The sequence below is a fragment of the Enhydra lutris genome, unplaced genomic scaffold, assembly GCF_002288905.1.
Source record: "Enhydra lutris kenyoni isolate GAN:26980312 unplaced genomic scaffold, ASM228890v2 scaffoldscaffold25, whole genome shotgun sequence".
Lineage (NCBI taxonomy): Eukaryota > Metazoa > Chordata > Mammalia > Carnivora > Mustelidae > Enhydra > Enhydra lutris.
The window spans coordinates 5,313,423-5,339,536 of record NW_019154109.1 but is presented as its reverse complement, the minus strand read 5'-3'; the positions used below and the strand labels follow the sequence as shown (position 1 = coordinate 5,339,536).

Sequence of the window (26,114 nt, the reverse complement as noted above, 5' to 3'; positions counted from 1 at the left end):
TCCCAGACCCTTGGTGCAACCAGCTGTGAGCACCCTGCCAGGGGTCTGGAGTCTGTCCAATACCCTGAGAGTTGATTCACATGCCCCCAGCAGGCTGGTCCTGGAGGGTTGGGCAAGCCAGAGAGAGAGACCAAGCAGGGTGGGGACAGGGAAGCAAGGGGCATCTGGGATGCCTGCAGGGAACAGCTTTTCTTAGCTCTGTGACTGCATGAGCCTGGACTTCTCAGGTCAGAGCTAGCCAGGTGCTCACGTTCCCCTAGGGAGGTGCCCTAGATGACCCTTCTGGAGCCCTGGTCAGGTTGGAGGCTCTTTTTGGCCCACATTCTTTTGGGGGACCAAGGGGTCCAAGCCTCCAACATTGCTTGCCAGGTCAACTAGGTGTGGATTAGCTCTCACACTGTCAAGCCACAGGACTTCAGGCTGGGGGCAGAAGAGGGCTGAGCCATCTGCTGGTCCCTGGTATTGAGGGGTCCGACCAGGGTCACCTGGAGGGGTTCTCTCCAAGCCTGACACCTGCCCGTTTCTGCTGTCCTCCTGGCAGTTTATTTGGGACTGGTCTACTCTGTCCTCATCTCAACAAGCACTTACAGAGGCGCCTGTGATGGGCAGACCCCCAGGCTGGGCATTGTCACCCTCCCTCCTGGCCTGCTCAGGGGCTGAGGCCTCCAAACATGCAGTCATCAGAGTCCCAGAAGGCCTGGTGAGAAGACGGCGCTGCAGCCCCCATATTAGATGGTCTAACCCTCACCCCAAAATTAGGAATTTCATTTGGGGGGGGAGTTTTGTTTTAAATATTTTATTTATTTATTTATTTATTAGAGAGAGAGAGAGAGCACAGGCAGAGGGAGTGGCAGGCAGAGGGAGAAGCAGGCTCCCTGCTGAGCAAGGAGCCCGATGTGGTACTGATCCTAGGACCCTGGGACCATGACCTGAGCCGAAGGCAGACCCTGACTGAGCCACCCAGATGTCCCCTTAGGGGATTAACTATACTCCAGTTATGGGCAGGAACTGAGTGTACACATGGATCTTTGTGTATAAAGCCTTGAACACCCCAAAATTATGTTCCCAGAGGTGTGAACCCAAGGAGGTGTGGTTAAAGCCCTACTCTGCCCCATTCCCCATTGTCTTCCTCCTTCTTGAGCTCATCCTCTGGGGTCCCAGTCTCCCCACAGACCCCTGAACAGCTACAAGGGATGAATAGAAGGGGATTCCTCGGAGCGCATTCGGCAAGGGCCAGAGGAGACAATGTTTCCCTACACTGGGGGCTTTGAAATAGGGGAAGCAGACCTGGAATGATCTGAAAAGGGCCAGGGCTGGGATAACCAAAAAAGGGGGTTTCTGGGAGATGCCAAGACCTTGTCCCTGAGCCATGGCCAGAACAGGAGCCAGGGAACTTCAGTCTGGGAATGGTTGAGAAAGGGGCTGCCAGGCCTTTTAGGGATGCTGAAGCAGTAACTCTCTGCCATCAGAGGCCCCTACCTTAGCACCATCTGCCCCAGGCACGTTGACATCAGATCGTCGCCCTGCCTGCCATCCCTCTAAGCTGTGTGGGTGGGACTTGCTTCTGTAGCATCTGTCCCCAAGATGGCGGTGACCTACACCTCCTGATGGGTCAAGTCAGGACGGGTAAATGAGTGAGGTCACAGGAGGAGTTTGGAGGGGCTGGCTCTCGAGAACCCCCAGGCCCACACAGGCCCCAATGCTTGTAGGGCCCTGGTGCTAGTGGTCCCCTATGGGGTTGGGGACACCTGTCCCCAGGCCACTCCACCCCTACCTCTGTCACCATGGGATTGGGGGGAGGCGTGGGAGAGAACTCCCCAAGCGACCTGGTCCCTGCCCAGCTTCTAGCTCTCCAGGGTTTGAGACATGGTCATTTCACTTCCAACGGAGAAGTATGAACAGAGTCACTGACCGTCAGAGTCACTGACCGCTGGGTGAGTGCTTCATCTCGCCCTTCTAAATAACACAAAGATACTAAGCAAGGAGGCTGGGGGCAGGACGAGCCCTCCTGCCTGCTGTGGGGCTTAAGCACTTCTCACAGCGAGAGCTGGGCTTCCCCGCAGCTGATCTCCGCTTCAAGCCCTTCTCGGGACCAGGCAGGCACCTTGTGGAAGTCTCCTTGCGCCACTTGCAAACTAATGACGAGCTCCAGATGGGTCAGTTTCATGCAGCATATGAGACGACAGGTTCGCAGGAGGTCTGTAACCCGCCCAAGACCACGCAGCTAGTCGAGGGCAGAGTTGGGATTTGCACACAGGCCAGCTGCCTGCAGAGCCCATCAATTCCCCTACCACCATAGGGAGGACACGTTAGGAGGAATCCCAGCTTTCCGGACAGCTCCGGCGGGAACCTGCAGCTCTCGGGGCAGTCTCAGTGGTTTCAGGATCTGGCGCTCTACTGCGTAACGTACAGAATCGTCAAACCGCCGTGTGTGCATCGGGAGCTGATGTAACATCGTGTGTCCACTAGGCTTCGATTAAAACAAAGAAGGAAGGAAGACCAGGGGAGCCTGGTTGGCTCAGTCGGCAGAGCATGTGACTCTTGACCTCGGGGTCATGAGTTCAAGCCCTACATTGGGCATAGAGCCTACTCAAAAAAACAAAACAAAACAAAAGGACAACAAAAAAGGGGCGCCTGGGTGGCTCAGTGGGTTAAAGCCTCTGCCTTCGGCTCAGGTCATGATCCCGGCGTGCTGGGGATCGAGCCCCACATCGGGCTCTCTGCTCCGCAGGGAGCCTGCTTCCTCCTCTCTCTCTCTGCCTGCCTCTTTGCCTACTTGTGATCTCTGTCTGTCAAATAAATAAAATTAAAAAAAAAAAAAAAGGACAACAAAAAAAAAACCCCGAAGCTCTGTTTCAGAAGCTGGCTTAAGCCCCCAGGGGACGACTCCTGGCCCGCAGACCACCAATGGAAATGGGCCTTGCTGTCCCTCCCCAGGGCTGCCCGCTCCAGGAATGATACTTCCCCCCAAATGGCAGCTGCTCTTCCTGAAACTTCCTGTCAGGACAATCTAGAATCTTTCTTCTTGGGGGAGAGTTACAAAAGAGTTGCTGTTCCATGCGGAATGAGGCAGGAGGCTACAGGGAGGGAAGCTTCTTGGTCCCCACAAGCCCTAGGCCCCCCGCTATCTGCTACCTGCCCTGCCCTTGACCCCAGCCACGTCAGGGTCTGTTCTCCCAGGGGACCTCTGGCTCACTCTCCGGCCTGCGGCCAGCCCCTCCACACCCTCCCCTTGCAGACGGATGACCCTGGAAGCTGTGGTGCCGGATACCAGGTCTCCAGATGGCTGGAGTGAGTGGGGCCAGGGCCCCAGAGCACTATGGGGCCAGATTCGTGGGAGAAGCAGGGGAACACGATCTTGGGCTCGGAGGCAGGCTGAGGGCTGGTGGGGAGCACTGGTGCAGGACCAGGAGGGAGACACGGTGGGAAGTTGGAGCACTGGGGGGACTAGGAAGCACCGCAGATTTCCCCGATGCTCTCCTACGAAATATAAGCTAATCCACGGGAGACAAGAGGCAGGCTGCAGATCAGAGCCAAGTGAAAAATGCCGGTTCTCATGAACTCGGACCCTGAGGCCTCTGTGTCCTCAGGACTTCAGCTCAGGCCTGGAAGAGAGTCTACTGAAAGCAGAGCTGCAGACCCCAGAGTCCCTGCCCTGAGCCCAGAGCCTGAGCTGCCGCACTGTTGATGCTTCCAGACGGAAGTTCTGAGGCTGTCTGTCTCATCTGAATTGACATCACCTCGGACTTGCTTTGGGGGTGGAGCAGATATGCTGGATCCATGGCAGTGGGGTCCAATGTGAGGGGCGCAGCCACTGCCAGTCACCCCTGCCCTCCTTGGCTCTGCCCCCGCCTGGGCCAGGGGCTGGAGTGAACTCGACAGACCCAGGCCTTTCCGTGTCCTGTTTGAGAAGTTTTCCCCCAGGTTTATCTGGTCTTGGTGCTGGGCCCCAGGGAGGTCTACAGACTCCCCCCACCCCTTGCATCGGCCTCAGGCAGGGTCACCCTGCAGTCGATGCGTCAGAGGAAGGAAAGATAAGGCCTCGGTGGTGGTCTAATGAGCTAATAGGCACCAGTGGGCCGAGGGCTCAGCGCGGCACACACAGGGGGTTTGGCCTTCCCTCAGCAACTTCTCATTTTCTAGGGACTTCCCGATAGACAAATCTTTTCCTCTCCCCCTTTGGCAATGAAGGTGGTAAAATGTTCTCTTCTCTGGTCAATCGACGAGACTTCTAGGGGAAGTTGTACCTGAAGGCCCAAGGTAAGGGAAATGACGCCATGTTGAACCTGTCAAAGGCATTTAACTGGGATCCCAACCCAAGTGGCCGACAGAACAACACCATGAGGCCACAGACCTGGAGCAGATGGGGGGAGAGAGATGCTTCTCACCGCTGAGTCTGATCGCTAGGTCCCTGCAAAGTCTCGCAGGTTGTTAGAGGTTTTCAGACGTCATCCTCCCCACTCCCCTGCCTCTGTGAAGGATTACAAAATCACCCCCGGGCCTTCCCCTAACCCTAAAGCTTTTCCCAAAGGGGAAAACAATTATTTTTTTTAAAAAGACTTTATTTATTTATTTGACAGACAGAGATCACAAGTAGGCAGAGAGGCAGGCAGAGAGAGAGGAGGAAGCAGGCTCCCCGCCGAGCAGAGAGACCGATGTGGGGCTCGATCCCAGGACCCTGAGATCATGACCTGAGCCGAAGGCAGAGGCTTTAACCCACTGAGCCACCCAGGCACCCTGGGGAAAACAATTATTGCTGCTTAGATCTCTCACCTGTGGACCTTTGCTCATGGAAGTTCTTTGTTATATCTAACTTAAACCCCTCCCGCTATAAGGAATGAACAGAGGCCTAGAGACAGAAAGACAAGGAAAAATAACCCCAGGAGATCGCCAGGAGGCACCACCAGTTCTAGAAGCAGAAGAAGTTGGCTTGGACTCCCTTTCAGATAAGCAAGAAGGAGGCAGCTCTGCTATGTGCTGAGGAGCTCCCTCATCAGAAATCTCAGCCCTGGGAGGACGCTGGGCTCCTTCTCCTTTTAAGGCAACGTCTGAGCTCTCATGGCTGCACAAGCAGCAGCAAGCCCCAGCCCCACTCATTCCTGGCTATTTGGAGGAAACCCATGATTAATCAGCTCTCCCCCCCTCCCCCGCCCAGCCTGTTTTTCATTAGGTTCTTTTTAAAGGGCTGGAACACCTCCTTAAGAACAGACATATGACAGATCCAAGCCAACTAGGACCCAAGGGTAGGGGGAGTGGAGAGTAGTCCTGGATGAAGACCAAGGGTGTAGGTCAGAATCTAGGGTGTCAGGGCAGAGAGAGGGTTAAAATGCTGGAAAAGGAGTCCTGATGGGAGAGCAGAGGAAGGCTCTGAATGGGAGCCCTGGTCAGAAAGCTGGATGGGTTTGATGAGGAGAGGAAGGAGCTGCTGAGCGAGGCTGGGGCAGGCACACCTGGAGGGCTGCTGGGCAGGCGGAGAGGAGCACCTTGCCCCTAATGGGCAAGGTTGGAGAAGGTCGCATTGACTTGGCCGCTGCTGGTGAGATGGTCAGACCTGAAACCCAGTTTTTCCTGAACTTGCTGGTTAGTGTCTCTCTGGTTAGTGTCTCCCTGGTTAGTGTCTCTACAGTTTCCCTGTAAGTGAGGCCGGTGGGAGGCATGGGATCTGTGCAGAGGGCAGCTGGGCGCTGCACGGTGGGCACTGAGAAATCCCCAAGGGCACGCGCATTTGGAAGGGGAGGGCAGGAGTCTGAAGCTTGGGCTGGACTCCTGGAGAGGCCACAGCACCCAGTTCTCACTTCCATGCTCCCAAAGTGGCTAGAATTTGAGATGAAACCACTGTGAACTGGGATGGGCTGGAATTTCCTGGCTGAGCTGTGGACAGATGTTAGGAGTGTCCTAAAGGGTCTGACCCATTGGATCTCCCCGTTTACCTTCTGTTTGCCTACTCCAAGCTTCCTCTTCCTTTCAAATCAAGGTACAGTAAAGTCACCATCAGTGACAGGGTGATACAAAGGATCACATCCAGAGAAAGTGTGAGAAGGCATCCTCCAGCCCTTGCCCCACCACTGAAGCCCCAGGGTGCTCCCCGCCGCACAACTGCCCCCACAGGGCAGGAGGAGAGAAGGGGCACATTCCTCGGCCCTGCCTCACTGGGCCCTGTGCCCCTTGGCTGCGTGTTGTGATTCTAGCAGAGAAGCCAAGGACTTTTGCTGCTAAATAAACCCTAGGGCTGGTCCCCAGTGGCATGTGTTTGTGGAGCAGGTACAAACTGTTTCCATAGGACTAACCAGTTCCCCATTCCGTCCGGGCAGGGTGGGGGTGCACTCTTGAAAGAAAGGAAACCTTTCTAATAATCAGGCCGTAGGCTCTTCCTCTTAAAAACAAAACGAAACCTTTAGGAAGGACATTCCTTGAGGTCCCAGTTGCTCTGGCGTATCTATCATAGTTAAACAGTTTAATATCTAATTGTAGGCAATCCTGATGCTTCTTTAGCCCTCCTGAAGGGGGTAGGAAGCAAGTACTCTCAAAATAAGGCTCAGACTTTCTGCAACTTCACGAAAGTAGACACACGGCCCCGTGGAAGTACAGGGTGGCCCATGCTGTGTGTACAACTCAAGCCTTTCATGCATCTCAGCTGACTCCCTTCCAGGCCCCCTGAACAATTTCTCCTTGTCTATGTGGTCCATGCTGAGTCAAGGAATCCTAGATCTGGAATCTGGCAGAGTCCTCCTGAGGTCAGCTCACTCAGCGGACTCCAGGACCCCTTACAGAGAGCTGCTGGTCCTTAGCAAAGTTTTTTCTAAAAAAATAAGGACAATACTGTGGGCTCTTGGAAAAGCTACACATACCTGACGTAAACGTATGGGCTTTATTCTGTTAATGTCTGCCTTCTTTATCATAGGCTCCTTTTTATTTCAGTGAGAGAATGATGGGAGATCAAATTTATAAATATCTTTAATTGGTAAGATAAAATGTTAGGAACCCTATGTTGGTCACTCCAACTTTTTTATTCCTTTGAAAAGGCATTAGCTGTGGGGCGCCTGGGTGGCTCAGTGGGTTAAAGCCTCTGCCTTCGGCCCGGGTCATGATCCCAGGGTCCTGGGATCGAGCCCCGCGTCAGGCTCTCTGCTCGGCAGGGAGCCTGCTTCCCTTCCTCTCTCTCTGCCTGCTTCTCTGCCTACTTGTGATCTCTGTCTGTCAAATAAATAAATAAAATCTTAAAAAAAAAAGAAGAAAAAAGGCATTAGCTGTGAAATTACAGCATCTGAGGACCACCGACCCACCTCCCTTTGGAAGCAGGGTCAGCGCTGGGGTGAGGCACGCGAGGCACTAGCCGAGCCCAGAAAATGCAAGGGGGCACCCAAAAGCGCAGTGAGCTAATATTTTTAAAATTGAATTTAATGCCAAAAATAAAAAATCCATGACAACCAAAAATTCAAAATTTTAAATAAAGGCAGGAGCAGCATAAGTGATTTTTCCTTTTGCCTCGGGTTCCAACATGGCTCAGCAAAGCACCACTTGGAAAGATTCCTGCTAAATCACCCATGACAGAAATGGGCAGCTCTGGGTTTGAGAAGCCTCCCAGGGAAGGACCTGCCGCAACGTCCTCAGGTCTTCCTCTAGGCCCCTAGCAACCCTGAGGTTTGCTTGAGTCTGATGTAAGCCTGTTCTCTGCAGCTTGAATCCCAGACCTTCTCAGGGTGTTCTCAATGGACTTTGCCCTTTGGACGCTCCAGGGCAGTTATATAAATGCCCCCCCGCACTTGTCCCCATACTCTCTCCTCTCCCTCTGCAGCCAGATCTTCATGTTTCTTTTTCTTTTCTGAATTCTTAGGAAAGCAAGCAAGTGGAGACCAAGACAGATGCCAAGAACGGAGAGGAAAGGGGCAGAGATGCCAGCAAAAAAACCCTGGGCCCCAGAAGGGACTCAGACCTGGGGAAGGAGCCAAAGAAGGGTGGTTTAAAGAAAAGCTTCTCAAGAGACAAAGAGGAAGCTGATGGTAAAGGCGGAGAGAAGCCCAAGGAGGAGAAGCTCATCAGGGGCATTGACAAGGGCCGGGTCAGGGCTGCTGTGGACAAGAAGGAGGCAGGGAAGGATGCGAAGGGAGAGGAGAAGGCAGCAGCCCCGAAGAAGGAGGACGAGAAGAAAGGCAGTGACAGGAGCGCAGTGTCGAGCAGAGACAAGGACAAGAAGAGAGAGGAGAAGGAGATAAGCAAGAGAGAGGACGACGGGAAGGGAAAAGGGGAGAGTAGGAAGGCAGATAGCAAGAAGGAAGACGAGCGAGTGAAAAGAGGAAGCGGGAGCATAGACACAAAAAGGGAGGACGAGAAAGTGAAAAAGGATGAGTCCGTCAGTGAAAAGGAACCCAAAAAAGAGAACAAGACCCAAGCGCGGGAGAAACCAGCCCCGGCTTGCCCCACCAAGCCCTCTGAAGGGCCTGCCAAGGTGGAGGAGGAGGCGGCCCCCAGCATATTTGATGAGCCCCTGGAGAGGGTGAAGAACAATGACCCAGAGATGACCGAGGTGAACGTCAACAACTCAGACTGTATCACAAATGAGATCTTGGTCCGGTTCACCGAGGCTCTGGAGTTCAACACGGTGGTGAAGGTGTTTGCCCTGGCCAACACACGCGCGGACGACCACGTGGCCTTTGCCATCGCCATCATGCTCAAGGCCAACAAGACCATCACCAGCCTGAACCTGGACTCTAACCACATCACGGGCAAAGGCATCCTGGCCATCTTCCGGGCCCTCCTCCAGAACAACACGCTGACAGAACTCCGCTTCCACAACCAGCGGCACATCTGCGGCGGCAAGACCGAGATGGAGATCGCCAAGCTGCTCAAGGAGAACACCACCCTGCTCAAGCTGGGCTACCATTTCGAGCTGGCCGGGCCCCGGATGACAGTCACCAACCTGCTCAGCCGCAACATGGACAAACAGCGGCAAAAGCGGCTCCAGGAGCAGAGGCAGGCACAGGAGGCCAGCGGCGAGAAGAAGGAGCTGCTGGAGGTGCCCAAGTTTGGGGCCCTGGCCAAGGGCTCCCCCAAACCCTCCCCCCAGCCATCTCCGAAGGCCTCGCCCAAGAACTCGCCCAAGAAAGGGGGCACCCCAGCTGCTCCGCCGCCGCCTCCGCCTCCCTTGGCCCCGCCCCTTATCATGGAGAACCTGAAGAACTCATTGTCCCCAGCCACCCAGAGGAAGATGGGAGACAAAGTCCTGCCCGTCCAGGAGAAGAACTCCCGCGACCAGCTACTGGCCGCCATTCGCTCCAGCAACCTCAAGCAGCTCAAGAAGGCAAGTAGTTGCAGGCCTGGGCCCGAAGGGCTGGAGGGGAGGGCGAGCCTGCCCAGGGAACGGGGACAGAGCAGGCTGTCAGGCTGCTGTGCCTGTGCCACACCTCCGGCCATCGCAGCCATCCCCCTGCCTCTGGACAGGCCACAGTGTCTCCCTTAGAGGGGGACTCCCTCCTTCCTGTAAGGAGCTTCCTTTAGCCTCTCACTCCATGCCTCCAACTTTGCTACTCTGCAGCTTAACCAGGGTCTCCCGGAAATGGAGAAACAGTCTCTACCTAGTAGTTCCACTTCGGGTCCTGCATTAAGTCTTCTCTCCTTCCTTCGCAAAACAAAAATGATCTCCCTTTTACGAATTCCCTCTCAGGACCAGCCAAGTCCTACTGATCAGTGTATCCCAAAGGTCTTTGGGAGATTCAGCCCTCAGGAGGGTCTCCCCTGTGACTAATCAGTGCCACAGACACATGAGCCATCCCTAGAGACCACCCTGCTCCTCCAGGTTTCACCTTCCTGCACCGCAGGCGTCAGAGGCCACGGCCATGTGCTGATCTGACGGGATGGCGGCAGCGAACCCTAGCCCCACAGCATCATCGGGGGCTAGGCACCAAGACAGAAAGGACAACCTCAGCTGTGATGCTAGTGGTCACTGGATGACATCCAGTTTTTACAGACAGGGAAAATGCTCACTTACGCATTCCACAGACACCTGTGGGGGGGCTCTGGTTGCCAGAAGGAAGGAGGCCAGATGAATTCTAGAGGCTCCTCTGCTGAGCTCCTTTCTCTAAACGGTCTCTGCTTTGCCCTTACAGGTGGCGGTGCCCAAACTGCTTCAGTAAGACCAGACTGCCAGGGGGCACTGTCTGTTGATGCCAAGACTGCCCCGGCCTCGCCTCCCAGGGCCGCACAGACCCCGCCCCACACCCCACGCCCTGCTGCCCTGCTGCGGATGTCCCTACTCTGCCGTGGGAGAGCATGAGGCCGGGCCACACTCCAGGAAGGATGCCTTCTCTCTTCTCACTTTCCTTTTCTCGTCTCTGAGGCTCTCCAAACATTTCTTTTATACCTGGAGCTGAGGTTGCTGGACAAGAAGAGTCCTTTTAGCGTGTCACCGAGAAGATGGCATGGCTGGGGCCCAAGTAGCTGGCAAGTTGCGAAAGGCCTGTGATCCAGGAAAGATGTCCCACCAGGACCACATAACCAGCCCAGTCCCACTGCCCTCCAGGGCCAGGATTCGGGCCTCTGAGGAGCCCTTGGGGCAAAGCTGCTGGGCCCGTGGCCCTCTGTGTGGGACAATGGCAGAAGATTGAGAAGGGCACGAGGGCCCAAGGGAAGAAGGAGGAGGGGCCGAGGATACCCTCAGACCCCTCCTGGGCTGATCAGAGGACATGGCAGGGGCAGCTGGCCTGGTGGGAAGTGGGCTCCAGCTGGGAGGAGAGAGACAGACAGCAGCTGGTCCTGAAGGTTTGATGCCAAAGCAGACATTTCCCTCACACCCACCTGCTGTTGTATAAATAGCCGTGTATCTGTTTTTCCATAAGATTTTGATAATATATACAAGCCTTTAGTTGTGAATGACCGTGCCCCCCACCCTGTACTGTCCTGAGGGGTCCTGATGCTCACCTTAGGCCCCATGGAGGACTCTAGAGGCTCCGGGTCCCTGACATGCCAGCCCAGGTTGACCATGTAACAGGTTCATATCTGCAGAAAGTCCAGTGCGAGGGAAAGACTCAAGCCGGGGTCGAGGGCTCCCCACTGACTGGGTTGACCAGGCCAAGGAAACTAGGCCTTAGCCGGGGTCTGCTCCTGACCATTGCTGCTGCCTGGAATCATTAGCCAGAGCCGCTTTCAGGGGTGACGGGGCAGAGTGGAGCACAGGGCCCTGGGATGGCTATATTAGGCATGTTCAGGGAATGCTCATTCCATGACTCTTCCTCACTGTGGGCTTGGGGCCAGCTCCTCACAGCAGTCACAAGCCCAGGAAGGCAGCCATCTCTGAGCAGGCAGAGAAGTGAATGACCATTTGGGGAGCAGCCGCCACACCAGTGTGCCCAGTGACCCATCTCACCCCCCACTCCAGCTGCAGGCTGCTCTCCTGACCTAACTGCACCCCTGTGCCCTCCATCACGTATATCAAAAGCATCTTTCTGATTTGATTGACTTACAGGCGCTGGCACCCCTTGACACTGTGGAAGAGCCTCTTTGGGTCTGGGTCACTGGCAGTTTTCTCTGTCTCGGTGTTTTGTCCCACAGCAGGGAGCACAGCAGTGTCATCATCTTTGGGGTGAAGGAGGGGGCGTCCCTGCTAGGAAGAAGGATTGCTGTGCTAGGTCTGACCAAACACAGAGGCAGGCTAGTTGTGGGAGCAAAAAGCTTGGATCCCAGGGGACACTCTGCACCCCCTTCCCCTCTACCCACTTGCCTGTCCACCCCAACAACCAAAACAAGGGCTGGGCCCAGGAGATGGCGGGTAGACACCTGCTGACTCTCGGGCCTCAGAGGGTGTTAGCCGGAGCTGAGGGCAGCCGGTGCTTCCATGTACCCTGTGTCTGAGGTTGCCAGGCCTCAGCAAGACGCTGCAGTCTGCTTCAGGTGCTCTTGCAATTCTGAAGGTTTCCATTTTGCAGGTCAAGTTCAGCCCCGAGAGGTTACCTACAGGTCCATGATCACACAGCTGATAAAAAGAGAGCTCAGATCTCCTGCTCTTAAAGCTCCTTCTGATGAGAGATCTCCCTCCTTCCTTTCCTGACACGAGACCGGTCCAAACCCAAATAACGGATCTCCAAATCTTAAAGTTCCAATAACCAGACACAGACACACACACACATTCTCTCTCTATATTGTCCTCTTGGGGATTTGGGGGGTGTAATGCCCGGACTGATGAGGTCATCCTTCCTCCGGTGCCTTCGAACCTGATGCGGGACCGTAGCGCCATCTGCAGGCAGGCCGCGTCCGGCTTCTCCGGCCGCAGTAGGGGCGCCCCGGAGCTACGCGGGGTGGGGCAGGGAAGGTGGGCAGATGAGACGCAGCGCCGGGTCTGGGGGGCGCCTTCCGCCATCTGGGAGGGACGGGGGGCGGGGGAGCTCCAGGCACCGAGCGGCCGCGTGTTCCGGGTCGGCCCAGCGCGGGAAGCGGGCCACGCTCGCGGGGCCAGTTTCTGCGGAGTAGTGCACCCACCCTGTCCCACCTGCCCCGTCCGCCTCCGCGGACGGCCGTCTGCAGGGTTTCCCATCCTGAAAGCCAGGCTGCAAGAGCCGGAAAGGATCTGTCTTCGTCCGGATCCCGCCTTTTCCAGGGAAGATGATGAGAGTCAAAGGCAGCAAATGACTTGAACAAGCTGATGCACACGTACGCAAACCACGTCTCTCGTCGCCGGCTGCATCCTACCGACCTGGGCCAAGGAGTCTGCCCCGACTTCCGCCACGGCTGGCCCCTTTTTGTTTCCAGGGGCCACATCCTGGGTCTCCATTCCCCCAACGGAGGGCGTCTTCGCATCTGGCTGCCCCGCCCCTCGCGGGGCCCGCCGCCAACACCCACTGTTGCACAGGCTTCCTACCTCCGGGCCCTGCCGCCGCAGGCCTTAGGGGACACCGAGCTAGGTAGGACTGAGGCCCTGTCACTGGCCATGGGGGGATGGCGGCCGCCTACTCGCCCCACTTCCTGTCGCGGGAACTTAACCAGTGAGCCAGGGGCTGTTGGCTGTGGCTGTCACAGGTGCTGTGAGTTGGGACCATGGCCACTCACGCGGGCCTAAGAAGCGTAAGAAAGATCTGGACACGAGTCACCCACCGAGGGTGGCTTCTGGACCACCAAGATCACCAAGCCTGTTGTGTCACGTGCTCCCCGCCCCTCTGCAGGCCACTCTCAAGCCTGGGGCCCAGCTACCCCTTATGCCACTTCTTGTGCAGGTGGCCACTGCTGTCCTGGGAGTCCAGGCCTGGTGAACCACCCCCTCCCACCCCCCTGCCCTGTGTTCTACCTGCTCTGCCTGGCCCGTGCACCTTTCCCAGGCCTCTAACTCCTCTTCCTTTATCCCACCTACCCTCCCTCACTCTTTGCCTCAAGTGTCAGCTGCCCCAATTCCATTCCTCTCCCCCTCACTGTGCTTCCCTTTCTTTTTTGGGGGGCCCCCATTGTATTCCCATTCACCTCTGCCCCAGCTCTCTCCCTTCATCTGAACCCCTGCCTTCCCCCTTTGAGCTCAGCCTCCCCCTCCGGCATCCAAGGAAGAGGAGTACTTGCTTTTGCTCCTCTCCGGCTGTGCCTCCCAGACCTCCCCTTAGGGGTTCTGAGTGTGCCCTCGCAACTCAGCAGGACCCCACTTACACCACTGGAGTGTAAATCCTTGAGCGTCACCGCTCCTCCTGCCCTGTATCTTCCTCTCATCTGTAGGGTGCCTGCCTGGTTTTCAGGGGTGCTAGCTGCTGAACAAGAAGATGGGGAGGGGCAGCTACAGCTCTGTGCTCCTGCTGGCCCTCTTCCCCTGGTGGTAAGCAGATGAGATGGGCTCATAGATGGAGAGCTTTGGGAAAGATTCAGGGGGACTGCCCTATTAACAGAGCTAGAGGATGTGAGAGGCGCCTTCTCTCTGCTTGGGGCATGTGAAAGCCCCACTCTGTCGTAGTTATCCCCTTTTTCTTAGAATTCTCAGTGTAGAGTAGATTGCCTGGAAATGCTGGGGAGGGGAGACGCCACCTCCTGGGAGGCAGCTATGACTGGGATAAACCTGCCTTCCACTCCAGTCAACAAAGCAATTTTTAATTGGCCCCAGATTGTGGATTTAAGGATAATTAATTCAGCTGGGCATGGCCATGCATTCATTTACACCTCTTTTCTTAGGGAAACTCAGAAACCTTATCCTGCCAATGTCTTCCACCTCTCAGCTTCAGGAGGGAGAGGGAGAGCGAGAGAGCGAGTCAGAGAGCGAGAAAACTAACTGGGTTCCAAACCTTGAGATGAGCCGGTGACCCCCTCCTGAAGTGTGAATGAAGGCAGAATTTGCAGACCGGAAGCCAGGACTCTGTGTGACCACAGCTCCCACCACTTGCTCCCACCCTCAGAGAGAAGGTGGATTTGTAGCTCTGGCCCCAGCTCTGCCCGCCCCTCAGCATTAACTTTCCCTCTCTGTCTGGTCAGGTCCAGGGGCAGACTCCTGGGACCCCTGAAATTTTAATGAGGATGGGAGGAAGCTGTGACTCCCTGGACGGAGGCTCTGCCCATAGCTGTTACTAGCTTTGCTTACAGCTATCTCTGACGCTGGCCGAGGAGCCCCCCACTTCCAGCCTGTGTGACGAGAGCCTCCCTGACACTCTGTGGGCACCAGAGGGCATGGTTAGCACAGTGGCCATATGCAGAACCCAGCTGGAGGACAAGGCTGTGGGGCTGGAGGAAGCCTGGGGGAGGGAAGGAGGGGCTGAGCATATGGGTGTTGGGGAAAGGAGACCGTTGGTTGGAGGTGGTGTTGCCAAGCCACGCTGGCACTTTTCCCACTTGAATTAAAAACTGTAAAACTTCTTTCCCTAGATCTGTCACCAGACAAGTCCTGAGAGCACGAGGACCCAGGTCCTCAGGGAACAAGGCAAGGGAAGAGGGTAGAGCTTGGTACCCAAGCATCTCCAAGGGTGGGGGCGTCTGCCTGGCTCAGTGGGGGTCTAATGTCTTAGTCCGGATGATCCAAGGCAGCCGACAGGAACACCTCGCACCAACCTCTTGGGCGGCCCAATCCCTCCGCCTGGCTCCTAGAACCCCTCAGATCAGGAAGGACAGACAGCGGTCACAATTTCATGTACATATTTCACGCTCACGACAGCCCTGAGGCATCATTTCCATGGGATAGCTGAGAAAACTGGGCTCAGAGACACACCCAAGGTCAGCCAGTGTCGGGACCCACACATGAAGCTAAGAGTCCCCGGAAAGGGGAAAGTGCCTTTGTACAAATGTGCAGTGCCTTCCATGTCACGGGGGCCTGACCCCTAGTGGGCAACCTCTGCAATGCAAATAAGCCCCCTCTTCCCAGCTGTGGCAAAATCCACCTCACTGGCTTTGGGAACCAGCTCAAGGAGCCCTCAGCCTGGGCGTGGCTCTGCTGGCGGAAGCAGGTGAGGGGGGATGCTGGGCTCCAGCCCTGGCGCCTGCCCTCCCAGCCTGGAGGATGTGGCACTGGCAGCACTCAGGGCCCAGCTGCAGGCAGAGCTCCTGGAAGGTGTGGACGGGCCCAATGAGGCAACTGACATGAGTTACAGCTTTACAGCTTTAATCCAGCAGTTGGAGCCCTGTGGCCAGTGGGGCAGCAGGGAGCAGGGCTTCCGCCCACTGCTGATGGAGCCCTCTCCCTGCTCTGCCCCGGCCCACAGTGAGCAAACAGGGAGGGCCCCAGCGTTCCTGGCTGGGATCTTGGAAGTTGACGGACTCTGAGAAAGCAGGGGTCTTGACCCAGGCTTTCATGTCCTTCTCTTGTCCCAGGTAAAAATAGTCCAGTGATCCCAAGCCCTCCCCACCCACCCCTCATTCACAGCCAAGTTCCAGCTCAGCTCCTGGTCTACTTCCCTGGGGCTCCATCACCAGCAAGACCCAGGGCTTGGCTTGGTCTTGGGCCTGAGGAGTAGAGGACCCTCGCCCACCCCCACGGCCAGATGCAGATACAGGAGAAGGGCATCACTGAAGGGGCAGCAGAGACACAGCTGGTTCCTCAGGCTCCTGGGTAGGACGGCTGTGGTGGCATATAGGGGGGAGGAGCTGAAAGCCAAGGAGACAGGATGAGGGTGGGGGGGGGGCATGGGAGGTTGGGAAGTGACCCCCAATTCCAGAGGCATGAAGGATCCATGGGGAAGAGGTAGCCGGGATGTTTCCAGCTGAGGCAGAAGTCTGGGAGAGGGACTCAGGGTGAGAAAAGAGCAGCGGAGGTCCCAGCACAGAGGTAGGGAGCAGGCGGGAGCAAGAGACTCCAGATCGCTCACTTACCTGCAGGGTTGTAGATAGGGGGCCCAGCCGGGTAGAGTGGATACTGGGGAGCAGGACCACTAGGAGGGTACATGTAGCCAGGCTGTGGGGGTGCGGGGCCAGCTTTGGGGTCCTGGGGGTATGGGTACACTGGCTGCACTGGGATGCCTGTCATTGGAATCTCCTGGCCTAGGTGGGGGACAAGGATCAGCATCAAAACTCCACATCCATGGCAAAACCTCCTCCTCCTGCCCCGGAAACCAAGGTAAGCACCCCTGGGCCTCTGCTGTCTGTTCTGGTGGCTCCAGGCTGGCCTCCTGCTGCCTCTGCCTCCCAGACATTGCCTGGCAGAGTTGAGCGGGGAGCTGTGCACGTGGTCCCCGCGAGTCAGTCTGTGTTTAGCAGGTTTGCTCCCCTCAGCAGGTTTCAGAGGCCTCACGAGCCAGACAACAGAGCCCGGGGAATGTCCCACTTAGGCAAGGATAGGGCAGCTCGAGAGTCTGGTATCTTGTTATCTAGCACAGCTGCCACTCAGGGGGTCCGCCTTCAGCCTTTTCCTCCCATTCTGATCCCCCATGCGGCGTCACCACTCCCACACCCAACAGGGTTGGGCGAATGTGTGGTCACATGTCAGCACTCAGGCATACATTCATTCCACTGTACACTAGGGTTCATGCAATTAATGCTCACGGCTACAGACCCCATCCCGTGTCCTTTCCAAGAGTCACGTGCATGCCTGTGCCCATGCACACACACCACTGTTGACAGACGGCCTGCCACGCACATCTGAATATTCCCATGCACGCATGTCCGCGGACACAAAGTCTGCTGGTTCACATAGAGCCCTGGCCACGTTCTTATTTCTGGGGTTACCGGCTGGCAGGTGTATGTACACAGAAGCACACTCGCTGCTACACAGTTCACACACGCTTGAACTCTCTCGTGCCCACCACGGGGGTCGGCCCAGCCTATCGGATTCATCTTTCCCGTTACTGTACATACCTTCAAATGGGCTCTGCAGATGCTGGCGCCGGCGGTACAGGTAGCAGCAGGAACAGAGGAAGCAGCAGATGGTGGTGGCCACCACAGCCACAAAGAGGATCACAGCCGAGGCGATGCCTGCTATGGTCTTGGGACTTAGACAAAGAACAGTGCCCTCACCTTCCAACACTCATAGGAGGGACTCCTCATTATGGTGACCATAACACTGTGCTCCAACTCCTGGCCAGCAGGGGGCCACAGCAAGCTGAGATTTGGGGTTCCTTGAGGGGCTCTGCCCAGTCCCTGTGGAGGAGATCTTAGGGGACCTCCATGTCCCAGAAGACCATGCTGCCTGGCTGCCTAGTGTGAGGCATGCCGGGATTTGTAGTGTGCTCCCCACTTCGTAGCTCCTACGTCTACAACTTAATTGGTTAGACTTTGAACATGTTAGCACTGAAAGGCACCTTAGAAATAATCTAGAGCCCCTTTCTATCAACCCCCCAACACGCAGTCTCCTTACACCTTTTCTATATTAGCAGTTCCCTGCAAAAAGTTTGAAACCACTAGTTTGGCAACCCCTGCATTTCGTGAAGAGGAAATAATGACCCAGGAGAGGACGAGCCTTCCCCAGAATGACACGGTTAAGGAGAAGTGGACCTGGGAATCAAACCCACGTCTCCTGCCTTCTTGCCAGAGCTTCTCCCACAAAGCTGCCCCATGTACCCACCCTCCACCAAGCGCAAGTCGGTTAATACGCCTTTCCTAGAGCTTTCAGGCCCCAGCACCAACACCCACTCTGTCACCAGGCTGCGTCCTAGGTCTGGGCTGAGGCTGTGGAGGTGGACATGGAGAGGGACAGGAAGGAGACAGGGAGGAGGGGAGGCCAGGGGAGGCCTCCTGAGAGGAGGCTGGAGGGGGCGGGGGAGGAGGCGGGGGCCCACCTGAAGGCCAGGCAGTGCTTCTGCTGCCTCTCGGTGATAAGCAAGGTCAGGTCTCTGCAGCAGTACCGCTGGTAGCAGGTCCCGCAGCAGAAGGTGAAGAACTCGCAGTTAAAGCCTGGATGCCAGGAGCCATTCCGGTCCAGGTACCACAGGCAGTCCTCGCCGGCCAGCGCTGCGGGCAGGTTGGGGTGGCGAGCCCATGGCCATCGGGCCAGCTTTCCGTCCGCCCTTAGCCCCGCTCCCCCAGGCTCCCGGCCCGCCGTCTCCCGGGTCTCGGGATCTGCTCCTCGTCGCCACCCCGAGGGGCTCCGCCCCTGAGACCCGGCGGCCTCCCTCCGCGGCTGACTCCGCGCCCCGGGTAAGCCTCCCATGGCCCAGCCTCCCCGCTGGGTCTCCTCCCGCTCCCTGCGGGCCAGCAGCACCCAGCGGAGCCCCGCGCCCACCCCGCCACCTCGCCGCCCAACCCCTTACCCAGGGGAGCCCCCAGCACCAGGAGGGCGGCCGCGGCTAGCGGCGCGGCCCCGCAGAGCCCCGGGGGCCGCATGGCGGGGCTTGGGCGCGGCCGAGCTCGGCCGCCGGGAGCGTGGAGCGCAAGACGAAGCCGGCAGGCGGGAGCTGCTGCGGGGCCCAGCCCGCTTTCCTCTCCCGCCTCCTGCGAGGGCGGGACTAAGGCCGGGGCCGCGGTAACCCTGCCCCCCACGTTCCGCGCCCGGCCCAGGGGGCCACCCACCGGCGACGCCCACCCAGCCCCGGGCTCGGGAGCTGGGCGCCCCTCTCCCAGCCCGGTGCTACCCTGCACCCCGCCCCCGGCTCCACCGTGGCTCCTGCTGCCGGAGCCACGGAGGCCACAGCGGGGCCGCTGGACTCTGCAGCCAGGGAGGCCTGGCCGTGCCCTGGGCCCGCCCCCGCGGCCTGGGCCCAATCAGTATCCCGGACCCCAGAAGCTCCGATCCTGGTGCTGTCTCCGAGTGCCCAGGCACATGGGCCAACCCTAGAAGGGCAGGGCTGGACCTTTCCCCGTGCAGGACCTTCTCTGCCCCAGTGTCCAGTCCAGGACGTCCTGCGGCGGGGGTGGGGGGGAAGCCTGAGAGCACCCCGCCCCCACTCCCAGAACACAGGCACCCATTGAGAGGCAGCTCAGAGCGGCTTTGTCCCCGGCGGTGCCCACAGGCCTGGACTCTGCCAGCTGCACTGGTTTCCTAAGATGGCCCCTTCCCCCTCTGAGTGGACAGAGCTGGCATGCACCAGCCTATGGCCTCATCAGTCGGGATGACAGGCTGGGGCCACCTGGAGCCCATCCAGCTAGACACCCTTCAAAAACTCCTTTTTTCATAAAGCAGTCCTGCAGAAATACTGCATAGGCTAGGGGAGCATAGGGAGGGCAAGAGTTAATTACAGTGGAGACAGTGGTTTTGGTGGAAGGGGTGAGCCAGTTAATCCCCTTACAAATTTATACTGTCAGTATGTGACATATATGTCACTATGCCCGCTGCTACCTGGGCTACCCTGACCAGGACCTGCTGTCACTCCAGGGACCAAACTGAAAGCCTACCTCAAGCCGTGGCCTTGGTGCAGTCCCTTACAAAGCACTTTGACAGGTAGCTCATGAGAGGGTTTCCACAACTCGGTGAGCTCAGTGAAGCTGACAGGTGACAGGTGTTCGATCCTATCGTACAGATGGAGAAAGTAGGACTCAAGGGAGTTGTAGGACTTGCCAGAGATAATACAGCCCACGAGAGGCAGAGGCAACAACAGCAGGACCCAAGTCTTCTAAATCCAGGTGGGTTCCCCTTCCTGACAGCAGAGGGTGTGCAGTGAGTCTCTCCGTATTTGGAGGTTAGGGAACCCGGGCAGAGCAGGGGAGGTCCCGCAGAGCCTAAATAAGTTAGGAAGGGTGTCCAGAAGAGGAGCTGCCCTGTCTGGGGCCCATGTGTGTGCTAGCACACCCAACCTGGGAGCTGGAGTAAGAGAGGAGCTAAGAGCTGGAGTAAGAAGAGGACTGGTTCCTGCCCCAGGTAGTTGCTGGTAGTCTGATGGGGGAATGGGGGGCAAGTGATTATAAGTACCCGTGCAGGACCCAGTCAGAAACACAGCAGCAGAGGGGTGAAGAGAGACGTCTCGCCCTTGACCACCCCCTAGACAGTGTGCCCTTTGCCATCCAAGTGCGCAAGCTCCACGAGTGTGCAACCCTGTGGCCGTTGTGCTCACTGCTGTCACCCAGCCCTTGCCATTGGTAATGATTGTAGGTAGCCTGACACGCAGAGCGAGGGCTGTCTCTCTTCCCGTCCAAGACTGATCCTCCCACGTGTACTCTAGACCCCCTCTGATCTCTCCGCCTTATCTCTTTTCTTCCCGGTCCTTAGTTTCTTCTTTCTGATCAGCTTCTTTCCCCAGAGCAAAATGGAAATCTCAAGTCTCTCCTGGTAAAACAAAACAAAACAAGACCAAACAAAACCAAGCCACATGCTTCCTGAAACTCATCCTTTTCTAGCTACTTTCTTGCTTTTCTCCTTTTCCCCTTTTCTCTCCAACGGGTCCTCCTCAAACCTCGCCCTGATTGAGGCTTCCAGCTGGCCACGACACCCAGTTCTCACAACACCATCAGTGATTTTCTAACTGTAAAATTCTAGGGAAACTTTTCAGTCCGCAGGATGGGAGTGTTGAGACTGAGACAGAGGGTGGGGAAGGGCTGGGGGTGGGCGCAGGGGAGAATGGACAGGGTTGGGAGAGCCTGGAGATGGGTTGAGGCTAACTCTGTCCTGATGATGGACCTGAGTCCTGGCGGAGGCCATGGAACTGGGCAGGAGTGGGAAGAGGCTGGGTGGGAGCACTGGAGAGGGACTGGGGGCGCTGAGAAGGGGGTTGTCCAAATCTTTTAGGCTCGAAGGGGCTTTACTGCACCTCATCCCCTCAGGGCACCTGGGAGACTCTTCCCCTCATCACGCCAGTCTCCTAGGCCCCAGTGAAGGGCAGAGGCACTTTCCTGGAAAAGGAGAGGAAAACAGTAATTAATCTCTGATCAGATGAGACAAAATATGAACTTTGCCAGTAGCAGGCTCTCCCCAGTGGGCCTGGAATATGATCATAGTGCTGCTAGCAGCTAATACTGCAGATGAATTTGCCCCTTGTACAGGGGCCGGAAGTGAGTTTTCCCAGCTTGCCCGGCTGGGATTTGAAGGTGAGCTTCTGTGACTTCTAAGTCCAGGCTCTTGCAGTCCACCGCCTGCCTCTCCTGGAACATGTCTAAAGTGCTCCACGCTATGCTCGGCATACAGAGCACGTACCTGGGGAAACTTTGATACTCCTTATCCCCAGCAGGAGTCTATGTGGGAAGAGAGCGGGATATGTGGGAAGAGAGTGGGGAAGGGAGGCGGAAGCCGGGCAGAGAGGAGGGCCTAGGACCATGCCTGTGACCCAGTTTGGGCTTTGCCTGGGGCTGTGGTACCCGAGCTAGCGAGCGAGCGAGCTGCTGAGTCATCTCACCGCTGGGCTGAATGACCAGCCCAGGGCTCCTCCCCACCCCCCTCTTGCTCCTCTTCAAATCAGAGCCAACTGAGTAGGCCTGGGCTCTCCCAGGACCTTCCTGCCTTCCCAGGACCACAGCCCTGGAGCCTCCATTTCAGAGGCTTCTGCCCCACCCAGCTGTCTGGCTCAGGGGGATTCTGGGCCATTGTGAGATAAGGGAAGCTCCCTTCCTCTCCCCTACTTGCCTCCAGGTTAGTCCCAGGCTTTCTCCAGTCCTCCAGCTCCCAGCTGTCCTCTGGCACAGTCACCTCCTGCAGGTAGGTAATTACGCATTCCTTTCTTCCCTAGGACCCTGAGCCCTTTCTTCATTGATTTAATCTCATTACATTCTAGGGTGTCAAACACACACTGGTTCTTCCTTGCAACCCAGGGCTAGGAGAGCAAGACCCAGGAGAGCCCCAGAAACTTGGCCAAGATCTCATGGCTTAGCTGGGCACTGAAGGAACCAGATCTCCTGGCTGTCACTGCCCCCAAATAAACAAACAGCTCTCTTGCAACTTCAGGTCTTCCCTGGTGTCCAGCTTCATTCTCTCTCAGTGCGAAGGGAAGACTGTGACTCCCAAGTTTGTCCTCTTGGTGGGAGGGGTCTGCGGGTGGGCGAAGGACCGTGGGGATCAGCCTCGCTGCAGGCCAGCCAGCTCCCGGTAGGAAGGAGCACTATTTAACAATGCCTTTGCAGGGTTACCTGTCCCCAGAATACCAGGCTTCAGCTTCTTTGCAGAGGCCCAGGGCACCTGGGCAGAACTTCTACAGCCTGGGTCTCAGGAAAGGAGGGGTTAGCTGGGCTCCTTTGGGTGGCAGCTGTGAACAGCCTGCCCTGGGGGGCTGTGGGAGCAGCAGCAGTTCCAGGCAGCCAGTGCCTGGCCTGAGGCGCCCAGCCCAACCAGTGGGGCAGACGGGGAGGGCCAGGTTATCTTTAAATGGCACCTTACTCACACTGCACCTCTGCCAGCTGGGCAGGGTGGGGGCAGACAAGTGTTATTTTGGGATCTGAGGATAAGGAAGGAAGACGGTTCTGTTTACAGCTCTTTCCTTTATCCCCACTCCCTCTCCTGGGAAGGATTTGGGGACGTGGGCCTCAGCTGGTCCTTTCCACCCTGGGTCTCTGTCTTCAGCCTAGTCCTGTTAATCAGCGGCACAGGGGGGATCTCTCAGACCGACAGAGGCACAGGGCCTTTGCTGGTGTGACAGGCTCTACAAGGACAAGTTTGGGTAGTGAGAGCTGCTTTGGGCTTGGAATTGGACCAATGGCTGCTATGACTACTCACTATGAGGCAGCACTCCACAGTGCTTAGTACTGTGTTGAGTTTAATCCTCAGAATGAGTCCCTAATGCAGATACTAATATTACACCTATTCTGTGGGTGAGGAAATGAAGGTACAGATAATTTAAGAAGCTTGCCCAAAGTCGCCCAGCTGGTGGATGGCAGAGCCAGGATCCGAACCTAAGCAGTCTGGCTCCAGAATTCACGCTCTGAACCCCTAACCAGAGCGTGGGTCCTTCCCTGTCTCTTACTTGCTCTGCAAACTTGGACAAGCCACCTAAACCCTCTGGGCTGGGCTTCCTTGTTTATAATGGGCTATGGTTCAGTCAAACCCACTAGAATCCTCAAATCAGCTGGCAGAGGCCCTCTGGCCCATTGTCTCTCCCTGTTCAATGGAAAAAGAATTTACTCAGGGTCATATAACAGGTCACTAGCAGATCTTGGGCAGGAGCCCAACCCTCTTGCCTCCACATATATTTCTGTGCTCTTGCTAGGGGCGCTCCGTGAGTCAGGGATGAGGCAAGGGAGCCAAGCCAGTGAGGGATGGGAGATCAGGTGTTGATCCGCAATCACAAGGCCAGGTATAAGAGAAACGCCGCATTGCTTTTCTTTCCCTCCAGTTAGATCAGACCAAGTCTCTACCCTGACCTGTGGAGGGGAATTATCAGTCCCCCTTCTGGGATCACGAAAAGGTCCTGGGATCTCACACAATGCAAAGTGCTGAGGGTGGGCCCTGCAGGCCTTGTCCTCTGCCATTCAGGGGTGGGCAAGTCCAGCAGTCCTGGCCTGGGGGTCGCAGACACAGACACCATTCCCTGGAGCCCTGGCGCCCAGCAGCCTGCCTCCCCAGGGACTCCGTGCAGCCTCTTCTTCCTTAGAAGTCCTCCTGTCCCCAAGTGCTCTGCCAGGATCCGGGCAGGGTCTCCACCATTCAGGCCCCATGGACTTCTGCTCCTTCTTCTCTTCTGGGACCCCCTCCCCTTTCTTTCTCCCTGCTTCTTCCTCTGTGACCCTGTGCAATGAAGCTGCTACAGAGGCTCTGTCCTCAAGCAGCTCTGCTTTCCACTCTGCAAAAGCAATTAAGGCAAGGAAATGCAAAAAATTTGGCTACGTTCTTGGAATAAGCAGAGGGGAAAAAACCTAGGGAAAGCAAGCCAATACATCGATAACATAATATCATGCGGCTCATCACAGAAAAACCGCGTAGCAGGTGGAAGGTAGGAGCTGCAGCCACCACCTGTTTCTATCCTGTTCCCAGGCAGGATGGCAGTGCTGCGGTTCTTCCTCACGGAGCTGGCCTCCTGGAGGCTCACTGAGACCCTAATTTAGCAGCAGCATCTGTGAAACTGAACTGAGTCATTCTAATCCAGTGAGTCAGGGAGACGAAGCCAAACATAGCTCCCAGCTTCTGGAGGGCGGGGGGGTGGGGACACAGAGAGAAGCACTCTCTCCCATTTGAAGTGCTTTAATGAAGTCATCTTTAATTCTAACTACAACCCTGAGGTAGGTATTAGTTCTCCATTTCGCAAATATGGAAACCTAGGATCAGAGCGGATGTCATTTGCTACAGCTTCCTCCTCACCTTCCAGCTAGGCAAGCATGCCGCGCTGGAGCCACTCGAGCCCTGAGAGACTTCCTAGGCCTTCCAGTCAGGCCTGCGTTCCTCCTTTTCTCTTCCTGCAGCACACTGCCATTAAGTCATGGGTACCATACAGGTCTAAAGGATCCGGTGTAATTTGCAATTTTAGGAAAACAACAGTCATGTCACTCATTTCTCACCTACTCAAAAAACGAAACTTAACAGAATAAGCCCCCAAACAAAACATCCCCAACACAAACAAAAGGAGTGTGAGGGTCCTTCTTAGCTAGCTGGTGAACCTGTACCAGTCTGGCAGAGAAAGATAAATCATTCACAAATGGTAGAATTTTATTAACGGTCACTTTAGGCTGGCCACTTTGCTACTTGAATCCTGCCCCCATCAGCTGTCGCTTTTGGAAGACCTTTCTCTACCCGCCATCAGGGCCCATGGACTCTCCCTTGTCAACCTTTCACTGCCTGACCTCTTCTGCTCCATCTCCTCCTGCCACTCGGGTCTCTCAACTGCACTCCCTCCTCCGGTCTCCCTTTCTAGTCAAGTTTAGACAGACATCAGAATGCTTTCCAAAATGCAAACCGGATCCTGCCCCATCCCTGCCTAAAATTCGTAAGTGGTCATCCATTCCTGGAAGAGGGCAAGGCCTGTAGGATCCCTCCTTGTCTGGCCCCCACTCATCCCCCAGCTGATTTCTGGCCAAGAGCCCTGTGAACCATAAATTCCAATACTTTAAGCCCGTGTACAAGCTGTGAAAATGCAGTTGTATTCTGGGAGGGTCTTAAAGATTCTTTTCTCTGGGGTGTCCTATCCCACCCTCGTCTGCCTGGTAAATGCATGGGGGAGATGACAGAAAACTGTCAAAAAGTGCTAAACCTACTTGGATCAGAATCACACACCTTGCTGTGTGACTTTTGGCAGGTAACATTTAATGACTCTGTGCTGCAGTTCCATCAGTCTGTAGACAGGGTAAACAAAAAAGCCTGCACTTAGTAGTGACTAGATGGTCTACGTTGAGATAATGCAAGTAACACTTTGGAACAGTCACTGGCTGTTTGGTGCTTCTGGACCCTGAGCAGTTGGAGCCACCTCGCAAGTGGTCAGTTTAAGGGTCACCTTCCCCATGTAACCCTGCATGCCTTCTTCTCCCAGTTACCATTGATCAGGGGATTGACCCCAGTACTTCTCTTAGTACTGCCCACATCTGTTGCATTATTTCTGACCTCCTACTGGACTAGCTTCTTGAGGGAAGGGGCCAAGCCTCTCCAGTGTCTAGCGCTGGCCTTGCATGGAAAAAAAGTTTAGTATTTGCTGAGCAGAATGAACACGTAGTGGTCAGAACCTGGCTTTGAGTTTATCATCTGCTTATTGGTCATACGTCTGCCTGGCTGGGGTGAGAAGTACAGTCTTTCCCCGGACAGCCCTTTCATTTTCCAAAGCGGTGTCCTGTTTCCCCTGTCTTCTCAGCTCCTTCAAGCTTCTTCCCCCCAACACAGATTTGGTCCTCCAGGGCTTGGTTTTCCTCTTGCAGATGGGCTCACCGTCTGTCGGGGAGCCTCCTGTTTGAGCACCATAATGGAA

The 26,114-nt window shown here is 56.2% G+C and overlaps 2 protein-coding genes across 2 annotated transcripts in view; one reads left to right on the top strand and one right to left on the bottom strand.

Annotated features, from left to right (window-relative positions):
• LOC111151107 (leiomodin 1) overlaps positions 1-10,866 on the top strand; it is a 41,062-nt gene extending 30,196 nt beyond the window's left edge. The window contains exons 2-3 of the mRNA XM_022508890.1: positions 7,835-9,298; positions 10,104-10,866. Of these exons, the coding sequence (XP_022364598.1) occupies positions 7,835-9,298; positions 10,104-10,130 (1,491 nt within the window). The 3' untranslated portion in view covers positions 10,131-10,866. The remainder of the gene's footprint in view (positions 1-7,834; positions 9,299-10,103) is intronic.
• Positions 10,867-15,527: 4,661 nt separating this feature from the next.
• On the bottom strand, positions 15,528-18,711 carry LOC111151109 (shisa family member 4). The gene is made up of 5 exons (XM_022508892.1): positions 18,624-18,711; positions 18,153-18,324; positions 17,233-17,366; positions 16,252-16,419; positions 15,528-16,026 (listed from the first exon to the last, which is right to left on the bottom strand). The coding sequence occupies exons 1-5, from the start codon at positions 18,694-18,696 to the stop codon at positions 15,980-15,982; spliced, it is 594 nt and encodes a 197-aa protein (XP_022364600.1). The 5' UTR covers positions 18,697-18,711; the 3' UTR covers positions 15,528-15,979.
• Positions 18,712-26,114: the final 7,403 nt, after the last annotated feature.

Excerpts from the sequence above, each read along its gene's own strand:
- LOC111151109 (XM_022508892.1), bottom strand. The coding sequence starts at position 18,696 with ATGCGGCCCCCGGGGCTCTGCGGGGCCGCGCCGCTAGCCGCGGCCGCC. Across the intron at positions 18,325-18,623 it reads GGTGCTGGGGGCTCCCCTGG|CGCTGGCCGGCGAGGACTGC; the intron begins GTAAGGGGTTGG and ends ACCTGCCCGCAG. Across the intron at positions 16,420-17,232 it reads TCTGCAGAGCCCATTTGAAG|GCCAGGAGATTCCAATGACA; the intron begins GTATGTACAGTA and ends TCCCCCACCTAG.